The sequence below is a fragment of the Hyperolius riggenbachi genome, chromosome 5 (genome assembly GCF_040937935.1).
Source record: "Hyperolius riggenbachi isolate aHypRig1 chromosome 5, aHypRig1.pri, whole genome shotgun sequence".
Classification (NCBI taxonomy): Eukaryota; Metazoa; Chordata; class Amphibia; order Anura; family Hyperoliidae; genus Hyperolius; species Hyperolius riggenbachi.
Window position 1 is genome coordinate 97279493 of NC_090650.1, and position 23666 is coordinate 97303158.

The following is a 23666-nucleotide window of genomic DNA, read 5'->3' on the forward strand; positions in this document are numbered from 1 at the left end:
GGGAAAACAGTTCAGCTGATAATGGGAGTGGCTACCAAAAGCAGCCCTGCAATAAATAAATGGTGATGACTGGGCTGGAACACAAGGATTCACAAATGTAATATGGGAATTTACAAACACTGCTGAACTACTTAAATTATATTAAACAATTTTAGCAGCAATGTATACAGCAATCTTACCAATTAAACGTGCAGATAATGATTGCAGTCAGAGATTGTAAAGCAGACTTTTGCAAGAGGAAGCATCAATCGTACATATCGTAAATATCAATGCATCTAAACAGGACAAGCATTATACCATGCGTGTACTACATGTACCTGTTTACTCAGTGGAGCAGCCCCTCGGCCAGAGCAGCAGCAGGCCCCAAGCACTATCTCGTTGGTCTCAATGACATATAGGAACAATGGGAGTCATGCGATGTGGACGTGGAGACCACTAGAGTTGGGCCGAACGGTTCGCCTGCGAACGGTTCCATGCGAACTTCAGTGGTTCGCGTTCGCGTCCCGCAGACGAAGTTTTGCGGAAGTTCGGTTCGCCCCATAATGCACCATGAGGGTCAACTTTGACCCTCTACATCACAGTCAGCAGGCCCAGTGTAGCCAATTAGGCTACACTAGCCCCTGGAGCCACTCCCCCCCTAATAAAAGGCAGGCAGCGGCGGCCATTACGCTCACTCGTGTGCCTGCGTTAGTGAGAGTAGGGCGAGCTGCTGCAGACTGTCTCTCATAGGGAAAGATTAGTTAGGCTTAGCTTGTTCCTGGCTGCATACCTGTTCTGTTCAGTGAGCCCACCATACCTGTTCTGTTCAGTGAGCCCACCACTGTATTCCTGTTCAATGAACCCACCACTGCATACCTGTTCTGTTCAGTGAACCCGCCACTGCATACCTGTTCTGTTCAGTGAACCCTCCACTGTATACCTGTTCTGTTCAGTGAACCCGCCACTGTATACCTGTTCTGTTCAGTGAACCCGCCACTGCATACCTGTTCTGTTCAGTGAACCCGCCACTGTATTCCTGTTCAGTGAACCCACCACTGCATACCTGTTCTGTTCAGTGAACCCGCCACTGCATACCTGTTCTGTTCAGTGAACCCTCCACTGTATACCTGTTCTGTTCAGTGAACCCGCCACTGTATACCTGTTCTGTTCAGTGAACCCGCCACTGCATACCTGTTCTGTTCAGTGAACCCGCCACTGTATTCCTGTTCAGTGAACCCACCACTGCATACCTGTTCTGTTCAGTGAACCCGCCACTGCATACCTGTTGTGTTCAGTGAACCCGCCACTGTATACCTGTTCTGTGAACCCACCACTGCATACCTGTTCTGTTCAGTGAATCAGCCACTGCAGGTGCGCACCAGTCCAGCATGGCCGTCACTACGCAAACAGCTGTTTGCGGTGCGTTACACGGTGAGTTTGGTGTGTCAGTGTGAAGCAGTACCTTAATTACACTACCTGATTGATGTATACACATGCAAGATGTTTTAAAGCACTTTAGGCCTGTCATTTAGCATTCAATGTGATTTCTGCCCTTAAAACGCAGCTTTGCGTCAAATCCAGATTTTTCCCGGGGACTTTTGGCATGTATCCCACTCCTCCACCTGGGCATCCAGGTGTTAGACCCCTTGAAACATCTTTTCCATCACTTTTGTGGCCAGCATATATTTTTTTTTTTTTTAAAGTTCGCATCCCCATTGAAGTCTATTGCGGTTCGCGAACTTTTCGGCGAACCGAACTTGCCGCGAAGGTTCGCGAACCCGGTTCGCGAACCGAAAATCGGAGGTTTGGCCTCACTCTAGAGACCACATCACGTGGGATGCAGGTTGCCTCGTTAGTATGGGAACCACTTGACGTGGTCTATAAGACACACTGACTGACCAATCACATAATGATCAATGCAGAGGCTGTGGAGAGAGTTTCCAGCTTTTACATTTTTGGGAATCATCATCACAGAGGACTTGTCCTGGGCTGATAATGCTTTAGCTGTAATTGGCAAAGCACAACAACGCCTCTACTTTTTGAGAAAACTAAGGAGCGCTAACCTTCCACAGAAGCTGCTGGTTCATTTCTACAGCAGTCATTATTGGCACTACTATCACTAACCCTACCCCATCTACTTTTTTTCCTCTTGACCACTGCTCCCTATTCAGCAGTACTAAGGATTTCTGCATGAAGGTGTGTACACACGTGATAGAAGTTGCCAGTCAGGAATCCTTGGGCTAGGTTGCAAAGTTGCGAATCAACTATGTAGCTTACGACTCTCCGTGCTGCTATATGGGAAGATGGAGTGATGGAGAAGCATTTGCGTGATGTCACGCAGTGGGCGGGGGAGTAACAATGTGATCAGCCGTCGCGGGGGTGGGTTGATCCTCCGGGCGGATCGCTTGCGGGTTGCGAGCTACTGTACACACATCTGATTATCAGGTGAGGCAGTCGTTATTGGCTGCCTCAGTCAACTTTAGTGAAGTATTTGTATGATCCTTTAGTCTCCTGTGCATATTTCTGAAGCCATAATAGTTTTGATAAACAGTTTTCACCTGAAGTAACTTCTGGTTGTGTATTTACAATCACATCTTCCATCCTATTTTTTCAGGTTTGCATTCAATTTGCAGCCTTTGACATAATAAAGCATAAGCATTACCTTGAGATGATATATATGTTCCTCTGTATCCAGATCAATGCACTTAGTTGATTTTTTAACCGACATAACAGAGAGACCCACATCAATGCGGCCATGCAGCTTTCCTTTCTCCATCTATATATGATATGATTGAAAGAAGAAATACATCAATGGAAAAAATACACATGAACTCAAAGTAATTGTAGACATATGGAGGCAAACATTGTGGTCTTTCTTTAACCTGTTCCCGATCACTGGTATGCATAGCTATGCCCCTGTGGGCTTCAGTTAAGCAACCCTGGACACTGCCAAACTCCTTGTCCATTCCCTCAATCTCCCGCCTGGACTGCGGCACCACCCTTCTGTCAGGCCTCCCTCTGAACTGCTTCGCCTCCCTACAATCCATCATGAACGCAGGAGTTGGTTTAACCTCCCTGGCAGTATTGATTATTTCTGGATTTTAGGGTCTAAAAGTGGTGCAATTGTTTTGCTTTCAGGCAGTGTCCAGGGTTAGGAAAAGTGGGATCTTCAAGATGGAATGCGTAAATGGAAACTGCAGGCCCGAGCAATGGTTTGGATGTGGGGGGTGAAGGAGAGGGCTGAGTCCATGGTGACAACCAGGCAGCGGGCTTGTGTGGTTGATTGTACCATTGACAGTGACCTAGATGTCCGTGAGGAGGGGTGAGACTGCACAGGGCAGGAAATTAAGAGTTCTGTTTTATTCAGGTTTAACTTTAGAAACCTGGCAGACATCCAGGAGGAGATGGTTAAGAGACAGGAGGATACCATCTCCGTGGAAGTAGTGGATAGGTCTATGGTATGGAGGTAGATCTGGGTGCATATATGTGGAAGTAGAATCCCAGGGAGGAGATCAGTTTGCCAATGGAGGAGATATACAGTGAGAACAGCAAGGGGCCAAGAAAATAGCCTTGGGGGACACCAACTGAGAGGGGGGTGGAGGTTGAGGAGGAACCATTGAAGGAGGTCTGAAAGGAACAATTTGAGTGGTAGGAGGAGAACCAGGCTACAGCGAGGTCTTGGATACCAGGAGATTGCAGGAATTGGAGGAGCAGGGGATAATCGACTGTCAAATGCTGATGAGAGGTCGAGCAAGATGGAGTATTTTCCTTAGGCCTTGGTGAGCGAGAGGTCATTAATGACCTTGGAGAGGGCAGTCTCGTGGAGTGGGCTGTCCGAAACCCTGATTATAGGGGGTGGAAGTTGGAGGCAAGGTTATGCATTAATAAATGCTGAAAATTGATGTGCAGGGTGCTACTAAAAAAAAATCTGCAATATAAGTTTTTGGACCTTCTTTGTAAAGGTTATTTTGCCACTTGGTGTAATACTCTGTTCCAAATACCCCATGAATTTGATCATACAGTGCAGTTTCATGCCAATACCCTACAGCAATGAAAAGGGAACTTTATGAATTACCAAATTATTATGTAATCCCTTCTACAAAAGGACAACTGACCTGAGAGGGATATGGCAGGTGCCATTTTTATTTCCTTTTAAAAAATACAAATTGACTGGCTGTCCTGCTGACTCTTTCCCTTTAATACTTTTAGTCATAGTCCCTAAACATGTTTGCAGATCAGATGTTTGACTTAACCACTTCAACCCAAGGCGTTTTTTTGAACGGATAAGAGCGATTTTCACCTTTCTGTGCTCATCCCTTTCATTTGCCATTAGCTTAATCACTACTAATCACAATGAAATTATATCTTGTTTTTTTCACCACCAATTGGGCTTTTTGGGGTTGATTTGTTTTCAGTACTTTATTTTCTATGCATTTTAAAGGGAAATACAAGGGAAAAAAATGAAAAAATACACTGTTTCTCCAATTTCATCCCCTATGGTCTTAATATAAACACTGCTACTGTGCATAAAACCCACACATTTTATCTGCCTATCTGTCCTGGTTATCACAAGATTTTATTTATATCCCTAGTACAAAGTATGGTGACAATATATTATTTGGAAATAAAGGTGTATTTTTTCTTTGGTGCTATTTTTTCACTATTTTCACGTGCACAGCGGCAGCAGCACTGTCTGACTTATAAAATCGTCCTGGAGCCATTAAGAGGCTCTAGCAGGACGTTTTTATAAGTCAGCATGTCATTAAGTGGTTAAAGACTCTGTAACAAAATGTTCAGCCTTATTTCTTCTATCCTATAAGTTCCTATAACTGTTCTAATGTGGTCTGGATTACTGCAGCCTTTTCTAGTTGCACGGTCTCTGTAATATACCCAATCTTCTTTTCTTTGTCAAGCTTTGTTCACCCAGGAATGGGTTGCCTCTGTTGTAATGAATGCAAGTTATGCATGCCCCCTGCAGGTTCTGCGTGCTTTGTTTATTACTCACAGACAGCGTCTCTGCTCTTAGTTTAAGTTTTTCTGTGATGCAATTTGTGAGGCTGAGGGGGAAGAGAGCCCTTGTTAGCAGCCATGTTTTTTGTTTGAAAACACTGCCTAAAATTGGCGATTAAAAGCCAGGATCGCAACGGGGAGCGGCGGAAACAGCAAAGAGGGATCCAGGAGATCACAGCGACTTGATTGTTTCTTATATGTTTCTTATTGCACAAATCGGACAGTACATATTCTCTTTAAAGAGAACCTGTAACAGAAAAAGTTCTCCTTGGGGGTACTCACCTCGGGAGGGGGAAGCCTCAGGGTCCCAATGAGGCTACCCCTCCCCTGTAGCTGCAGACAGTCCAGCGCTGCCTCCCCAGAAGTGTCCCGGAATCCTCCCTCGACAAGCGCCAATTTATTTACCTTTCCTGGCTCCAGCGGGGTGCTGTTGCGGCTCTCCGCATAGAGATAGGCGAAAATAGCCAATCTCTGTCGGGTCCGCTCTACTGCGTAGGTGCAGGAGACTTGCGCCTGCGCGGTAGAGCGGCCCAACAGTGATCGGCTATTTCCGCCTATCTCCGAGCTGAGAGCCGATACTGCGCCTTCGCTGGAGCCAGGAAAGGTAAATATTTACATCCTCGCTGTTCGGGGAGATTTATCGCCACCGCTGTGGGACACAGGAGGACGGGGGAAGCCTCCATAGGATCCGGAGGCTTCCCCACCCGAGGTAAGTATCCCCAGGGGAGGTTTTTTTTTCGTTACAGGTTTTCTTTAACTACTTTGGCCTCCTGGACGTACTAGCTACGCCCAGGAGGCCATGTGCGCGTCCGCGTGCTCCCGGCCGCGGTTCGTTAGCCTGGCAATCAGTGAATCGGGCTATGGTGCCCGATCACTGATTCCTCTCCCCCGCTGAAAAAGCGACAGCTTCTCTCGGAAGCTGCGCTTTTTCTGGCTGTAACGTCCCCCATACGTCGCTCTAAGCGTATGTTACGCTTAGAGTGACGTCATGTAAACAAACTCATGGCCGCCATCTTGTGGCCAAAAAGTAAAACTACAACTAAAAGTGAAAAAAATAAAACTCAAGACACATTTACATTATAAAACTATGGCTTACATCCCACCCTCCCAAAAATACCCAAATAAAATGTTTAATACAAAAAAAACAAAAACAAAAAAAAAACATTACAATAAAAAAAAATGTAAATATTTACCTAAGGGTCTAAACTTTTTAAATATCAATGTAAAGATGAAATATTTCTAATGTTTTTTTTATTTAAACTTGTAAATAGTGATAGATGCAAAACAGAAAAAATGCACCTTTATTTCCAAATAAAATATTGTCGCCATACATTGTGATAGGGACATAATTTTAACGGTGTAATAACCGGGACATATGGGCAAATACAATACGTGAGTTTTAATTATGGAGGCATGTATTATTTTAAAACTATAATGGCTGAAAACTGAGAAATAATGAATTTTTTCTGTTTTTTTCTTATTCTTCCTGTTAAAATGCATTTACAGTAAAGTGGCTCTTAGCAAAATGTACCCCCCAAAGAAAGCCTAATTAGTGGCGGAAAAAACAAGATATAGATCAGTTTATTGTGATAAGTAGTGATAAAGTTATAGGCTAATGAATGGGAGGTGAACATTGCTCGGATGCATAAAGTGAAAACGACTGAAAGTCTGAAGTGGTTAAGCTTGACTGCATTTGCACAATGCTTGTTTTAGGTGTTGGATTCAGACACTACTGATGCATGAAAGATCAGCAGACTGCTAGGCAACTGGTATCGTTTAAAAGGAAATATGGCAGCCTCCATATCCCTCTCATAGCTAGTATCCTTCAAGCAGGAATGAGCTCTGGATGAAATCCGAATGAGTTTCATTCGGATTTCATCCAGATAATTAGTGCACCTGATGGGGCGGGTTGGGGGGTTTAACATACCTGGCCTCAGTCTTCTTTAATGCACCCCAAGTCGCATCTCATGCCACGTTCACGTGACTACCACAGGTTGAAGGAGGAAGCGTAGTAATGTGACGTGGCTTGGAACGCGGCGTGAGATGCGACGTGGGACGCATTAAAAAAAGACGGAGGCCAGGTATGTTAAACCCCCCCAACCCGCCCCATCAGGTGCACTAATTACCTGGATGAATTCCAAAAGAAACTCATTCGGATTTCATCCCTGCCTTCAAGCAGACTAAAGCTGTATGTAATTCCAAACAGAAGGGTTCTTTGAATGGCATTGTGACTCTTCCGGTATGTAGTGCCTTTTGTTTGCCTATGTCTGTAAACAGTACTGTATCCACATACCTTGCATTCTAATTATGCAATTTTTTTGCAACCATGTATGCAGTATTAATTATCATTTAACTTACCTCAACTGGCCCCTTTGCGTACTTCAAGATTCCTTTGTCAAGGTAGAAATATCTCTAAAAAACAAACCGTAAGAAACAGAGAGGGAATGAGGTAAAGAGATCAAGCTTGAGGCAGGTTGTGACACCAGCAGCTATTATGTAAATTGTATATTTGTGTGCTTTTTCAGCTGTCATCACAAAAACAGAGAGGAGACTATATAATTGCCGCCTGGATGCAGAATACATTTTGATGGAAAACTTTGCTTTGATATTACCCAGGCTAATGAGCTCTATGACTGCAGTAGTACATTTACATAGAATATATGAATTTCAAGGCACAACAAAGACTCCATAATACACAAGACATTTCAGTAATTGTTCAAGTCAAGTTACCAGATTTATTAAGTAGTTATTAAGTCTTGCTAGAAGCAAATTAATCATTTTCTATGGCTAATAGCAGGCGATCTGACCACTGAATCTGACCTGTCACTAATATTCTCAATGCACAGAGATAATTAGGAAGCGTCAGCGCAGGCACAACTATGTTTGTTGACAGGATAAGAGCATTTTCTTCATAGGTGTGCCTCTTATGCCACTGCTGCTTGCTCCAATTATGTCATTACATGAAACTGTACCTATAAAAAAAACAATATAGACTTCCTTTGCTCAGCATGAAGTCTCTAATGATAGCAAAACTTCTGCTATTCCACAGCGTCCTCATGTGACTTTAGCCCTATACAGAAGTCCTATACAGTAGTCCTAGTTCTTGATCATTTCAGGAGGCAAGTAGTAGGTGCAAAGCAGCACACCCTTACTGAAAGTGTCCTGGGTGCATAAGGTGGTGTAATTAGTTTTCGGGGGGGGGGGGGGGGGGGTGTTATTATTTGCCCAATAGGGGGTAGGAGAGAGGGGAGAGGTTAGGTAATGGTGAAATACTGGCAAATATTACCAATGTTTCGCTTTATCAATGAAATAGTGGAATATCTGTAAATTTACCGTTATTCTACTATCGCTATTTTACGCAACCTTCACCAATTTATTTTTTGTTTCCTGGGGGGGGGGGGGGGGGGGGAGGTTGGGCCATGCATGCTACGTTTTCAAATGTGCCCTCCCATAAGGATCCCAATTCTCAATGCTCAGAGGTAGACTAAATTGTAACTGTCTACTTCTGAGCTTTCTCAAAGGTTTGGTGCAACAGTCAGTGTACAAGAGTACAGATAGATAGGGTTATAAGCAAATTTCCAATGAACAGCACTCTCCAATCATTTTAAAAGTTGCTCTTCATTTTATGCTTCAGGAAAGGTTATAAATGTACAAAGTTGTAACCTTTTTTTACTGCAATGTAACAAAGTCCATCAGGGTATAGTTTCCCAATTGTAAAAGTCCGGCAAGGACAGCAGCAAAAAATCAAAAGCACCAAAGTTAGAAGGAAATGTTTCACATCACTTTAAAAGGCACCACAATAAAGCTGGTGACAGCTGTCCTTAAATATCTTGTGCAAAAAGTAACTACCAATCACCAACAAAAACAGCAAAGCAGATAAACTAGCAAATCTTATTTTGGTCTCCCATCAGCGGACCCGATAGGAGACCATCTGCGCATGATTAGAAGGTGAGAGTATGCAGATTTCTGCATAGTGGCGGTCCTTTATCGCTATGCAAGTCAGAGTCCCATGAGGCTCACTAGCAAATAAGATTTGCTGATTGGTTACTTGAATTGCTGTTTTGCTGGTGATTGGCAGTTACTTTTTACACAAGATATTTAAAGGACACCCGAGGTGAAAATAAACTACCATAATGAAATAAACAATTGTATCTATCCTCCTCCTCCTAAAAAAATTGACTTTTTAAGATATTCTACAGTTTTATTTTATATTTAAATCTACTTTTTAAGTTTTTACTGTTTTAGCTGAATGACACATTCTTTGAAGTATGCCAGAGCTTAAATCTATGAACTATTGACCCTTTTTATCTCTTTCCTGCTCTCAGAAGCCATTTCCTACTAGGAAAGTGTTTTATAGTTGCAAGCGGGATCTTGCCCGTGAAACGCGTCGCAGTTGTTCTCGGAGTATGTAAATAAATTGTTTGACTATACTGACAGCATCGAGTCTGTTTTTGGGTCGGTTGGTCCACCACCACCACCCGAATATTTTTAAACCTTTTAGTATGTTTTCTCCTATTGGCGCCTCTGTACATCGCTATATTATGTTACCACGGGTATCCTTTAAGGCCAATTTATGTACGATACGACAGTGCACTTTTTGGATTGATAGGGTGTGATTATGCTTGAAACAGTTCCAGCCCAGTATTTGTCGCCAGCTTTATTGTGATACCATTTACAGCCTTGTACACACACACACACACACACACACACACACACACACACACACACACACTAGCTAGTTGAGTCTAGTGTGTGTACAGTATCCATAGGGCCTCCCACTGTGCCTCAGCAACTTGGCCGAGGGCACTGTTCTCCGCACTGACCCCGCCCCACACTGGGCCACTCCATAGTGAAGGGCATAACGACAAAACGCATCTCTACCCTGGAGGCTAGCGACAGGTCTGTATTGCCTTGGCCCAGCACTGTCTTCCGAGTTCTGATCCCTGCCAAGTGACAATCCGTGCATATGTGCAGGAGGCTTAAGATATATTAATATTAAAATCTGTGTTTTAGGTTATTTTGCAATGTTTAGAGAATAAAAATATGCATTTTAAAATAATTTGGGGGGAAAAAAACAAAACCTGCAACAGGCCTTCAATCGTTCAGCCAGCATGACAGGTAAGTTAGTACACATACTTTGTGCCAGCCTTTCAGCGGCCATTTTCTTCTCTTCAGCAGGAAGCCTTCTTGTTTCTGAGGTTCTTGGGTACAGCTTGTGCTTCCCCGCAGGCCTTCTACAATCTCCCAGCTATCCTGGTGGAAACAGAAGTCAAACATTTCACAATTCAATCTCCTGATTAAATGTTATTCTGCATGTCACAGACTTGTCATCAAGTGTACAAAACACACAGAGGTCACACCACTCAGACAACATAAGTGGATACAGCTGGAATTACATAACACAAAAAAAAAAAAAAAAAACTTCTTTTTTGTGACTAAAATGTGTGTATATATAGTTCAATCCTTGGTTACAGTTCCTCTTTAATAAATGCAGAGAGCAGCTCCTGTATTCCTGTTCTAGCAGGTTTATTTTCATGTGTATATATATATATATATATATATATATATATATATATATATATATATATATATATATATATATATATATATATATATATATATATAAATAAACCTGCTAGAACAGGAATACAGGAGATTGAACTCTATCCAAATCAGCAGCTGAAACCCACTTTTGTCACAAGATATATTTACCTTTTCTCGCATAGATCATCAGGGATGTCTGTATGGCTGATATTGTGGTGAAACTTCCCGCACAGAGTGATGTCAGGACCTAGGTCCTGACATCACACTGTGGGGACCTTGTTGCATTGTGGGAAATAATGGCTATTTCCAACTACCAAGCAACCAGTATCTCCCTATATCTCCAAATTAAAAAAAAAACCTTTTAGCCTATCGCAGGGGTGTCAAACTCAAATACAAAGTGGGCTGAAATTGTACACTGGGACCTAGTCACGGGCCAACCTCTATGTCTACTGGCTACCTTCCTTCCTTATAAAGTTCCAAGGTGTCTAATGCCCTCCCCCCCCCCTCCAAACCCTTATACAGTTCCCTGGTGTCTAGTGGTCCTCCCTCCCCATACAGTTCGCTAGTGTTTAGCATTTCCCCCCTTCCTCCCCATATGGCTTTCCTGGGGTTCTAGGGCTTCACCTTTAATGCAGCTTAGCTGGTGGTCTAGCGTGGGCCAAACATAATGCAAAGTGGGTAAACCACTTGAGGGCCAAATTTAATGGCTCAGAGGGCCAGATATGGCCCGCTGGTCAGAGTTTGACATGTATGGCCTACCGCATTGTTAGGGGGTGTGGTTATTGATAACGGCAGTTGGTGCTGTCTGTCTTTTTTCAAGTCCATCAGTAGTAAAGATGATTACACGTAGGCTGATTGTGGATCAAACAATGAGCAAATTAGATGGTGAATATCAATAGCTTCTTGATTCTTTTTAAATTTTTTTACTTCTCACATTGCAATGTATTGATTTATTTTTTCCCCTCTTCGTTACAGTTCCTCTTTAATGATGTACAAAGATTTTTCTTAAATGTTCGTTCAGAGCGCTTTTAATAATTACAGAGTATTTTGAAATGACCATTTCTTCTCTCTTCAGCAACTCCTGCTAATGATAAAGAAATGGCAGACAGAAGAAGAGGGAATGATTACTGTTCTTCTGTTTTTGCCACCTCATGGCTAAAGCAGATCTCTGACAGGAAGCACAGTAATTGATGAATGACAGGAAGACTTTCTGCAATCTATTCTGTTCCTCATTCTGCATTATATGCATAGCGCCCTTTCAAACTTATTTTTCACCCTAAATTGGAAAAAGAAGTGGCTGTGTGTAGCAAGGGGGAACAAATTTAAACAGGAGCAATCAATCACTGGCTTATAAACATGTCCATTTGGATAAAGCAGGAAAATATTAAATATTTACAAGTGAATATATATCATAAGACTCGACCTGCTGGTGGAACTGGAATTAAAGTATAAAAGTTGCAGGAACAACACTAACACACAATAGTAGTGGCTGGATAGTGTACTGGTTAAGGGCACTGCCTCTGACACAGGGGACCAGGGTTCAAACCTCAGCTCTTCCTATTCAGTAAGCCAGCACCTATTCAGTAAGCAGTCCTTGGGCAAGACTCACTAACACTGCTACTACCTACTGAGTGTGCCCTTGTGGCTGCACCTCAAGCACTTTGAGTCCACCAGGAGAAAAGTGCTATATATAAAGGTCATATGTCTTGTCTTGACACAATACAATTTTTTATATTTGTTTTTTATGCGAGAGTTCCAATCAATTTTTCTGATTGTAACATTTAAAAAAATCTGAACATTGTAACACACAATAGGTGCGACTCTCGTTCACGCCGGTCGTGTGCCGTTCCATGTTCCTGCAGACAGAAAGATCGGTTGGGGAACCTCGTTCATCCGGAAACGTCCCTGTGAGGTTCCCCGATCCATCGGCAGGTGAGTATTCAGCTTTTATTTAAAAATCATTTCCTGGACAGCAGCGGCACAGTTCAGCTGGAAGAATAGTATCCAGCAAGTAGGCAGGCTGTACTGCATCTTTGTATAGGTCCTTTAAAGATGGCGCTTTGTAAAAGAATAAAGGAAACTTTGAGAATCTCACACTAATAGTTGTACTAGTCAGATTATTAGCTGCTGGAAGTGGTAGCTACATAAGAAAAGTGTCATATAATGCATTTTAATCGAGGATAGAGGTACATTTTATATAATATGTGCATACATGTTTACATATTAAATGTTTTTGAGATAGTGGTCCTTTAAGGAAAGGCACCAGGAACATACACACAAAATAACTCATCTTGCCTTCTGGCAAAGTCAGAGGATTGTCAGGTGTTAGACTGGTTTCACATTGCTAACCGGCGGTATAAGAGCATGGTGGTGCGATGAACGCATTGAAGAGCTAAAAATAGCCATTGGCGATTACCACGGTAATCCCCCTTCTGGCTGCAAGCCAAGCAGGAAGTGATGCTTTCTAGCGCTTACTTTCTGTGGCCGAAAAGCAAATATTTTTTCAATACACTTCCGCGGCATGCTCGACACACTGGATGGTGAAAGCTCCATTGTAGCAGTCCTAATTCTGCATAAGTTACAGATTACCCAGCAAGCTCATGGTGAACCAAAACTCCTAGGAGTGTGTAAGGGGCTGGAAGAGATCGAAAAGCCTCCTTACTAAAATGCTATGCAAAACAGACGTTTGCCTTCTTAAAACAGAAGGTATTTACGATTATTCAGGTTGGAGTGAGCTTTGAGGTGTCCCACAATGCATCACTGCTGAATATGTAAATCATCTCTTTGTTGTCCCTGAGAGCTGAACACACCTCCAGAACTGCTGGAATGCAATGATGTGTCCAGCAGTTCTGGAGGTGTGTTTAGCTATCAGGGACAACAAAGAGATGATTTGCATATTCAGCAGTGATGCATTGTGGGACACCTCAATCCAACCTGAATAATCGAAAATACCTTCTGTTTTAAGAAGGCAAACTTCTGTTTTTAATGGTGAGTCACAGACTTTGAACATGCATGAATAATGGGATTCAGGCTAATAACATAATATTCGAGGTCAATGACTTGCAGAGTAGTAAAGTTAGTAGAAGAATGGAAGAGTCTGTACCTTTAAATATAAGCGAATTGTGAAATTAATTTAGTTTTATCCCTGTAGGTCGCTAAAAGATAAAAGGCACTATTATTGTCTTCAGAATATGGCATCTTGATCGAGTTATATGTTCTAGTGTCTGAGGTCCAAGGCCAATAAAAGCAAATACCTTTAATCCAGCTATTTATATGCATCCCGATGTGCTAAACATGCTGCATATCCGGATGTAGATTTACCACCAGTTGCCGGAAAGAGGAGAAATGAATCAAGTCATAAAATGCTTGTCTATATTTCAGGCTCCAGTTACATCAGCTGTGCTGGGCTTGACAAGTGATCACAATAGTGCTGATGATTTGTTATCTTGTGTTCAGCGCACTTTGTTCATCTATCACAGGGCCCTCAGCCGCTAACAAGTTGGTAAAATTGCTGTGATTTACCACTACAGGATGTCAGGTTTGTAAAGTGCTGCTCTAACATTGTTAGAATAAGAATCGGGCATGGGAGACGTTTCATTTTTAAATTGGAGCTGACGTACTGTCTGCAAGGCGAACAGGACAACTTTATATTAAATAATGATTTGGATCTGTGGCTTTCCAGCCTGACCTCAGGCCTCACCAAAGGCAAATACTTCTTGTACCTTCTCAGTGGAGCGCAGGTAGACCAATTACTGTAACCGGTGATGTGTTCATGTGTGATCTCTGGAAGTATGGCACAGAATGGCATTTCAGGAAGTATTATGACAGTATCAGGCTAAATACATAGGGAAGCATTGGCAAAAAAAACGGGCCAGACACAAACTTTTGTCCTCCATGAAGACCAGCTGTCTCACACTGCCCTCTTCCAAACTCAGTAGAAACCTTCCGTTTTGTACAGCAGCACCTACTACATGTGTAGCCACCTCCCCTATTTGCAGCACATTAGCCATGTCCTATGTGGTCTTAACAGCCCTGGGCATGTGACATGTAATTGTGCATAGACGACGAAACGTAAAGCAATTTATATAGTAAAGCAACTGTAGTATAGGAGTAACCAGCAGTAAGATGCTACTCATTTGCAAAACAAACAGAAATTGATGCTGCTGCCTCTGCCTGGCTGTGCATAGTAGCAGTTCTAACTAATAACTGCTAAATAGGATTTTAAAGATAAACTCCGACCAAGAATTGAACTGTATCCCAATCAGTAGCGGATACCCCCTTTTACATGAGAAATCTTTTCCTTTTCACAAACAGACCATCAGGGGGCGCTGTATGACTGATATTGTGGTGAAACCACTCCCACAAGAAACTGAGGACCGTGGTACTCCTGGCAGTTTCCGGTCTGTGAACCTTGTTGCATCGTGGGAAATAGCTGTTTACAGCTGTTTCCAACTGTTAAAAAAAGCATTCAGCAGCTACATCACTTGCCAACAGTAAAATTTCACCATGTAATAAATGTCACAATGTAAATCAGGGATTTAAACCATTTTACAATGGGCAAACACTGACTAAATCATTTATACATAATTATTGTAAAAAATGAAGCACTTTTTTTCATAGCATTATTTTCACTGAAGTTCCTCTTTAAATTCAGTGACGTAGATACAAACCTCTGAGCCCTGATCTAGAATTTGGACTTGGATCCTATACCAATTATAAAAGTATTAGGTAGCCATGTGTGCCATCAGATATCAATATTAGGTAGCCATTTTGCTCACAGATATCAACATGGCAGTATTAGAGAGAGATGTGTGCCCAGAGATGGCAGTATTAGGTAATCATGTAAGCAACTCCGCCGCCACATTGAAGTCACTCAGCTGTCCTACCTCCGCTGTTTCCCAGACCTCCAAACAATTACAGTACAATACAAAAAGACAACCTGGGTGAACATGCATATCACTGACTGTTCAATTGATTCAAAGGACAACTATTGCAAAGAAATATAAAATATATGTATTCACATACATGTCAAGTTCGCATCCTCTTTCACTGTCCCTTGCTTTAGCTAATAAATCTGAGTTCTGACAGTTGGACTAGTCAGACACCTCTTGGGGGATTCTCAAAATGTTATTTATGAATAGATTTCCCATTGCTAATCAGCACATAGAAATGTGTTTTCTGGGAGATAAACACCCACCAGTTTAATTCTTTAAACTATCTTATCACATCAGGCACGGCATTGGCACTGATATCTCTTGTTGTTTTTGTTGAACGGGACTAAAGACAGATTTGTTTCATCCTATATTTACGATAAATATGTGAAAGGAGAAGGCACGCTTCATGATTTGCACATGTGAAAAAAGCCTAAAGCACCGTACACTGAAGCAGCTAAAACTTCCACACCACTGTTGGCTGCATGTTGCCTATGCTTTAACAGAGGAAATTAACAGGTGAATTAGGCAGGTGATGCATGTACAAACATTCAGCCAAAATGATCACAAATTTTTTGTGTGTCCAATACCTAATGCCTGTACATATTTTAGTCCCTACCTAGCACAGCCTCGTTCTACAGCCACTACATAAATACCGTATATACTCGCAAGCAAGCCGACCCGCATGTAAGCCGACCCCCCCACTTTTACCCCCAAAAAACAGGAAAAAATTATTGACCCTCATATAAGCCGGGGGTAGGAAATGCTGGCCGCGTGATCCCCCCAGTGTGTCCCAGTATAGCTAGTATAGTGCCCAGTATGGGTAGGTAGTGCCTCAGTATAGCTAGTATAGTGCCCAGTACAGCTAGTATAGTGCTCAGTATAGCTAGTATAGTGCTCAGTATAGCTAGTATAGTGCTCAGTATAGCTAGTATAGTGCTCAGTATAGCTAGTATAGTGCTCAGTATAGCTAGTATAGTGCTCAGTATAGCTAGTATAGTGCTCAGTATAGCTAGTATAGTGCTCAGTATAGCTAGTATAGTGCTCAGTATAGCTAGTATAGTGCTCAGTATAGCTAGTATAGTGCTCAGTATAGCTAGTATAGTGCTCAGTATAGCTAGTATAGTGCTCAGTATAGCTAGTATAGTGCTCAGTATAGCTAGTATAGTGCTCAGTATAGCTAGTATAGTGCTCAGTATAGCTAGCATAGTGCCCCAGTATAGCCAGTATAGTGCTCAATATAGCCAGTATAGTGCTCAGTATAGCCAGTATAGTGCTCAGTATAGCCAGTATAGAGCTCAGTATAGCCAGTATAGAGCTCAGTATAGCCAGTATAGTGCTCAGTATAGCTAGTATAGTGCTCAGTATAGCTAGCATAGTGCCCCAGTATAGTTAGCATAGTGCTCAATATAGGTAGTATAGTGCCCAGTATAGCTAGCATAGTGCTCAGTATAGGTAGTATAGTGCCCAGTATAGCTAGCATAGTGCCCCAGTATAGTGCTCAGTGTTGGTAGGTAGGTAGTTAGGTAGTTTCCCCTCCCCCGGCCGCCACCACCACCGCCGCTGCCATTATCTTACCGGTGGCCTCTAAATTTTCCCCTCTCCGTCTCTCCGTGCAGGCATGTAAATAGTTAGCAGCAGCTCGCCCTACGTCGGCTGCTGTGTGATGGAGGAAGCGTAGAGAGCGGCTTCCTGTAGCGGCGATATGTATCGCCGTTACTATGGGAACCTCTCTCTCTCTACGCTTCCTCCGTCATCACACAGCTGCCGTCGTAGGGCGAGCTGCTGCAAACTATTTACATGCCTGCACGGAGAGACGGAGAGGGGAATATTGGAAGCCGCCGGTAAGGTAATAGTAGCAGCAGCAGCGGCGGCGGCCGGGGGGGACATGACTCGCAAGCAAGCCGACCCCCCAACTTTTGGCCCACTTTTGGGGGGTCAAAAATTCGGCTTGCTTGCGAGTATATACGGTAACCCAGACTTTTAAGTACCATATACAGTATACTCAAATACAAGTTGACTCTTAGGCTCCCTGCACACTGCAAATCCGTTTTCCAATTCTGATTTTCCCTGAATACATTCAACAGAAAAATGGATCAAAAAACGCAGCATGCAGTAAAGATTAAACATCTGAATTGGATGTAAAAAACGATTAAAAAGCGGAATATGAATCGGAAATGCCTGCAGTGTGCAAGAGGCCTTAAAGAGACTCTAACATTAAAAAACGCCCCTGGGGGGTACTCACCTCGGGTGGGGGAAGCCTTGGGATCCTAATGAGGCTTCCCACGCCGTCCTCTGTCCCACGGGGGTCTCGCTGCAGCCCTCCGAACAGCTAGTGACAGACCCGACTGTGACTTCAATATTTACCTTTGCAGGCTCTAGCGGGGGCGCTGTGGCTGCTGTCAGCTCCGAAGTAGACGGAAATACCCGATCTCAGTTGGGTCCGCTCTACTGCACAGGCGCCGGAGACTTGCGCCTGCGCAGTAGAGCGGACCCGACAGTGATCGGGTATTTCCGCCTACTTCGGAGCCGACAGCTGTCAGAGCGCCTGCGCTGGAGCCGGGAAGGTAAATAATGATGTCACCGCTGTACGGAGGGCTGCAGCGAGACCCCCGAGGTACGGGGGACGGCGTGGGAAGCCTCATTAGGATCCTGAGGCTTCCCCCACCCGAGGTGAGTACCCCCCAGGGGACGTTTTCACGTTACAGTTCCTCTTTAAGCTGGAATTTTTTTACTGACTCAAGCATAAGTCTACCCAGCAAACGTTAATGGCTGCACTTGGGGCTCAGGAGGGGTTAATGACTGCACTTCTTAATTGTTGTGGCCAGGACTTTCAGACACGTGATTTCTTGCATTTCCTTTCCTCAAAGTATCACTTACCACAGGGTAAATTGCTGCAAATGGGAATGTCACTATTAGTACACACATTACTCAGTGTACTCATTGTGAGCCTGTGACTTGTGTACAAGTCCACCCCTATACTTTTATCAAGTGAATCAGTGAACCTAAATTTCTAGACTTATACTCAAGTATATACGGTACCATAAATCATGATACTTTAGTCAGTTAATACGTCTGACCATCTATAGCTTAAAAAATAAAACTCACTGCAATACCTGGTAAACTATTATTGCCCCCCCCCCCCCCTCCAAAAAAAATGTAGAGTGTTTGGAGGGGATGTTTTGGCAACACACCAGGTAAGCATCATGATATACAGTATGCTACTGCCAGCCTAATATTACATTAAGTATTTCCATTCCCCAGCGCAAGTCTTTCCAAACCTGTCCTCAAATACCACCAACAGTACTTATTGTGCAGAAAACCACAAATATCAACAGGTGAGGTAATTAGTGTCTCAGTAGAGCTGATTAACTTGATAACTACTTCTATGCATTTCTACAAAACATGCAGTCTTGGTGGTACTTGAGGACAGGGTTGGGAAGCCCTGCCATAGAGCACTGGCAATTTTTTATTATACTTTATTATTTTTTCGTCTTTCAGTTCACAGCTGCTTTAAGGGCTTTATTCGTGGAAATGGCCAGGATCTGTTTTCACTGCAGCTGGTAGGTCAGGCATTAGTTCCTGCTGCCTCGTCATTCGCAGATCAAAGTGTCATGTCTATAGCTACCACTACTGATGTTAAATTTATAGCCTGGCTCTATGCCCTGTGTAAAGATCAAAGCTACCTCAGTTGCACTATACCAGGTGAAGGCACAGTGCATACACTGGGTTTCAGTATCTTTTTTTCATTGGCAGTACTTGGCACTATGTGTGATTATTTATTTAAGTATATTATATAAAAAGCCGACATATTACGCAGCGCTGTACAGAGTATATTGTCTTGTCACTAACTGTCCCTCAGAGGGGCTCACAATCTAGTCCCTACCATAGTCATATGCATGTATCCTGTAGTGCATGTATGGTCTAGGGCCAATTTTTGGGAGGGAAGCCAATAAACGTATCTGTATGTTTTTGGGATGTGGGAGGAAACCGGAGTGCCCAGAGGAAACCCACACAGACACTGGGAGAACATAGAAACTCCTTGCAGATGTTGACCTGGCTGGGATTCGAACCGGGGGCCCAGCACTTGCAAGGCTAGAGCGCTAACCACTATGCCACTGTGCTGCCCACAGTTGGATGAGGAAGCACAGCCTTTTGGAAATATTTGGTTGTAAAAAGTGAAGTGAAGCAGATGAAAGGCAGCACCGAATTGCCGACAGTTGGAGCGTGCCCTGGTCCAAACCCCAGTGCCTCCTGGGAAGCACCTAGTCCACTCAAGCAAAAAGGATCGGCACCGTTCAAATGTAGTTAAAGCTCTTTACTGTAGTTAAAGCTCTTCACTATAATAAAGAGCTTTAACTACATTTGAGTGGTGCCGGACCTTTTTGCTTGAGTGTAAAAAGTGAAGTGACTTTTTCAGTAGCGATCCCCTGAGGTGAATCCCTTCTCGACCGCCTAATGCCGATAGGCGTCGGAAAGGTGGCAGCCCCAGGACCGCCAACACCGATCGGCGTCAAGAGCGGTGGGCGGAGATTAGAGGGGAAAGACGGAGCGGAGCTCAGACATCAGTCTGCTAGCCCCGGATCACTGCTAGCAGGCTGTTAGAAATGTTAAAAAGTGTTTCTAACTCAATCTAGTGAAGCGCTGTACGGGGGACAGCTCTGTCGCTGAGCTGTCCAAAGAAGAAACTCACAAACGGATCATCTCTCATAGGCTGATGCCTATGTGAGACGATCATGCTGATTGGCTCTCGGGGGGAGGGAAGGAGTGAGGAAATTTAAAAAAAAACTAATTTCTATAAAAAAAAAATTAAATTTAAATTCATTTAAAAAAATACAGCCTGCAGCAGCGATCAGAGCCCACCAACAGAAAGCTCTGTTGGTGGGCAGAAAAGGGGGGGGGAGATTTATTAGGCTGATAAGTTGTATAGCAGTGTACCACACTGTTAAAGCTGCAGTGTGCTGAATTGTAAAAAAAAATATCCTGGTCACTAGGGGGGTGTAAGCTTGTGGTTCTCAAGTGGTTAATGCCATTCGGCAAGTGGAGCACAATTCTTTTTTCTATTGCACTGGTTTGAAAATAATATGTAAAGTAGTGAAAAATGATCAAGTGACGCCTTACCAAGGCATAGTAGCCACAGCTAAGCTAGGAACATTGGAATAACATGTATGCCAACTGAGCACACAGGCACCTCCAATTGTTCAGCAAAGAATATCAACCCTACCTTAGTCACTCAAACTGGAAGATCAGTATTGGAAGATAACTGCCTACGAAGGTTTGTCTTCATTAATAAAAAATGAAATGAGTAAAAGATAAGGTTCTGAGTTTCTATGTGAAGTATAGCTGTTACTTTGCAGATAATTTCTAAATAATAATTAGAATTGAAAGAGCCAAATAAGACATCAAACAAACTCAGATAATGTACAATTATTATTTTTTTAAGTCCTGAAATAACGTCTACACTAAAGACCAATAGCAATAACAAAAAAAATACATCATAGAAGATAAAAACTTAAATGAGAATTTTGTAAGAAGACAAAAGTTGAAATAACATTGGCCTGCCATTAGCTGAGCACAGAAAACCGTAAAATCAAAGATAAGAGATGAGATGAGCGAGTTCAGCTCTTTCAACGCCCAGGAATCCAGCTCACCGCTAGCACAGAATGTTACAATAATTGGCTTGAATGATGATTCAACCATTGTAACTACACAGATGGTAACATCCAGGAATCTACACAAAAGGCGGGCAAAATGCTACAATTAAAAATGTACAATAATAAAAATGTTTGAAGCATGGCTAGGAAAGCGTGCTGAAGATCGAAGGTAATGATTAAGTTGTACGATGAGCAAAAGAAAAGAGAAAGAATGTGGTAGTAAAACAGTGCTAATAAAATCAAATATTACTTTATTAAAATTAAAAATACAAAATGGGAAAGGGGGGCTGAATAGGAATAAAACGAACCCCCAACAATGCAGCAATGCAAAAAAATTAAAAACAAAGTATATATTTTAATACTACTATTATCCTATTCTATTACTATTATTGTTCATTATTATAATTTCACTAATATAAGTGAAAGTTTGGATGTTTGTTCACGCAACAATGGCTTAACGGATTTGAATGAAATTTGGCACACACATAGTACATTACCTGGAATAACATATAGGATACTTTTTATCCCCATAACCAAAAATGAGATGGAGACAAATACAAATTTCACTGGAAAAAGGTAAACTGCAGCCATTCTTACACGGTTAATGATAGCGTTCTCAAACTTTGCACATTTGGTCACTGGGTGACTGGGATTAATATTCAGAAGAGTGGGTGGTGCCTACAAAAGCCAATCAAACTTCACCTAATGATTTTCAAGGGGAATATTTAATTGCTGCCATTCTTGCATGGTTAATGGCACAAGCCTCAAAACTGGTACAGTTGGTCATTGGGTGACTGGAGTTCAAATTCAGAAAAGGGGGTGTAGCCACGGCCAATCAGATTTGTTTCATTTCAATGCAAATTATTGATGCCAAAGACTGCAAAGCTCACAAACTAGGTCATTGACTAATTTAGAAATGTTAGGGTTAGAAAAAGTGGTCGGAGGCAACACCAGCCAAATACATACCCGGGCAACGCCAGGCCATCAGCTAGTCCCTTATAAAAGGACACTTGAAGTGAGAAGGACATGTAGGCTGTCATATTAATTTCCTTATAAACAATGCAAATTGTCTTGCTGATCCTCTGCCTCTAATACTTTAATTAAGGACTCATTTCCACTAGTTGTGAACACGCAGCATTTCCCCTTTTGTAACCTGGACACGGAAGCGATGAGTGTTCAAATGCTGTCCGAATCATATGTTGGTGCAATACTAGATGGCATGCAGCAGTTTTTCACAGGCTGCATCCAAATCCCTATAGCTGTGTGTTAGCCATGTGCATGGCTATAGTGATTTGGCTGCAGCTTTGCAGCTGCACGGGTGCCACATCCGATTTGGAAACTGACATGGCACCCAGTTGACATAGGCCTTTAGCAATACACTATGCACAAGCATGCAGATCAGGTGTTTCTGACAACAATCTGACAAGATTATCCTAAAAAAACAATGCACTGCTCCTTACTACAACATATACTTCAGATATACTATGCAACTTGTATCACTATTTCCAATAGGGTTTGTTTCCCTTTAAGATGAACACATAAAGCCAGAGGATATAGCACTCAAACAGTTACTAAATGCATATATACATTGAACGTACAGTTTATCCAATAAATATTCCTTATAAATCTTGTTGTGTCCATAAAGTGACCTCAATCAGTTCCTATGCAGTGTTCCAGGCTTTCCTTCTATCCATCAACAGAAGAAAACAAAATATGCTCACCGGATTCACAGGCTGATCATATGTGGACCAGCAAATGCACGTGCGGTTTAGCCAATATTCCAATGGTACTTTCACGTCCTCCTCAGATGTTCATGCAATAAAACTGGATATAGTGGAATACTGTTTCAAATGAACTGCATCAGCAGCCTTCACCAGTGAAACCCACGTGCTATAAAACAACAGAAAGTGCCACCATCGACCGATAAACAAAGCCTCTCACCGACTGGAATGGCGGACCCAGCACAAACCAGCAAAAGCACTCAGGGTCTCCCCTCAGATTCCAGAGAGTCTTCACCAGATGTCAGGCACATAACCTTCAACTCAAAAAGCATACAAATAACGTGATACCATCTTATTCCAAAAGCGATTAAAAGAAGTGCACTTAAAACTGAATTAAAAGACTGCGCATATCTAACTTTCGACGTGTCTAGCGTCTCTGGTCCTGTGAAGCTCCGCCCAACTAGTTTATTCCTTATGACTCATCAGGGGCATGGCTTCAGTCAGTCCAGAGACGCTATATACCCAGATGAACCATCATGCGATGTGGTTGCATCAGCACCGCCCACCACAACATTCCCTCCTTAACAGCCGGAGGGCCAAGTTTGCCCATGCCTGGGCTAGACACTGACTACCAATCCCAGGAATACACGAAAAAGAGAAATAGAAGAGGAAGAAGAGGCTTCAGAAATAAAAAGAAGAAGAAGAGAGAAGGAGGAAAAGGGATTTTTAATATAAGTGTAGCTATTACAAAGGCTAAGCTTAAGATTTTGGATAAAGTTTTGAAGTATGCTCCACAACAGGGTACAAACAAGTTTGACACATATTTA

The 23666-nt window shown here is 42.6% G+C and overlaps 1 protein-coding gene across 6 annotated transcripts in view; it reads right to left on the reverse strand.

The window, feature by feature from the left end:
• The window catches only part of OSBPL3 (oxysterol binding protein like 3), a 277877-nt gene that overhangs the window by 117799 nt on the left and 136412 nt on the right, over positions 1-23666 (reverse strand). For all 6 annotated transcript variants that reach the window (XM_068236035.1, XM_068236040.1, XM_068236038.1 and 3 more), the window contains 3 exons: positions 10126-10242; positions 7348-7401; positions 2642-2755 (listed from right to left, as the gene is read on the reverse strand). In XM_068236035.1, the coding sequence (XP_068092136.1) occupies positions 2642-2755; positions 7348-7401; positions 10126-10242 (285 nt within the window). The remainder of the gene's footprint in view (positions 1-2641; positions 2756-7347; positions 7402-10125; positions 10243-23666) is intronic.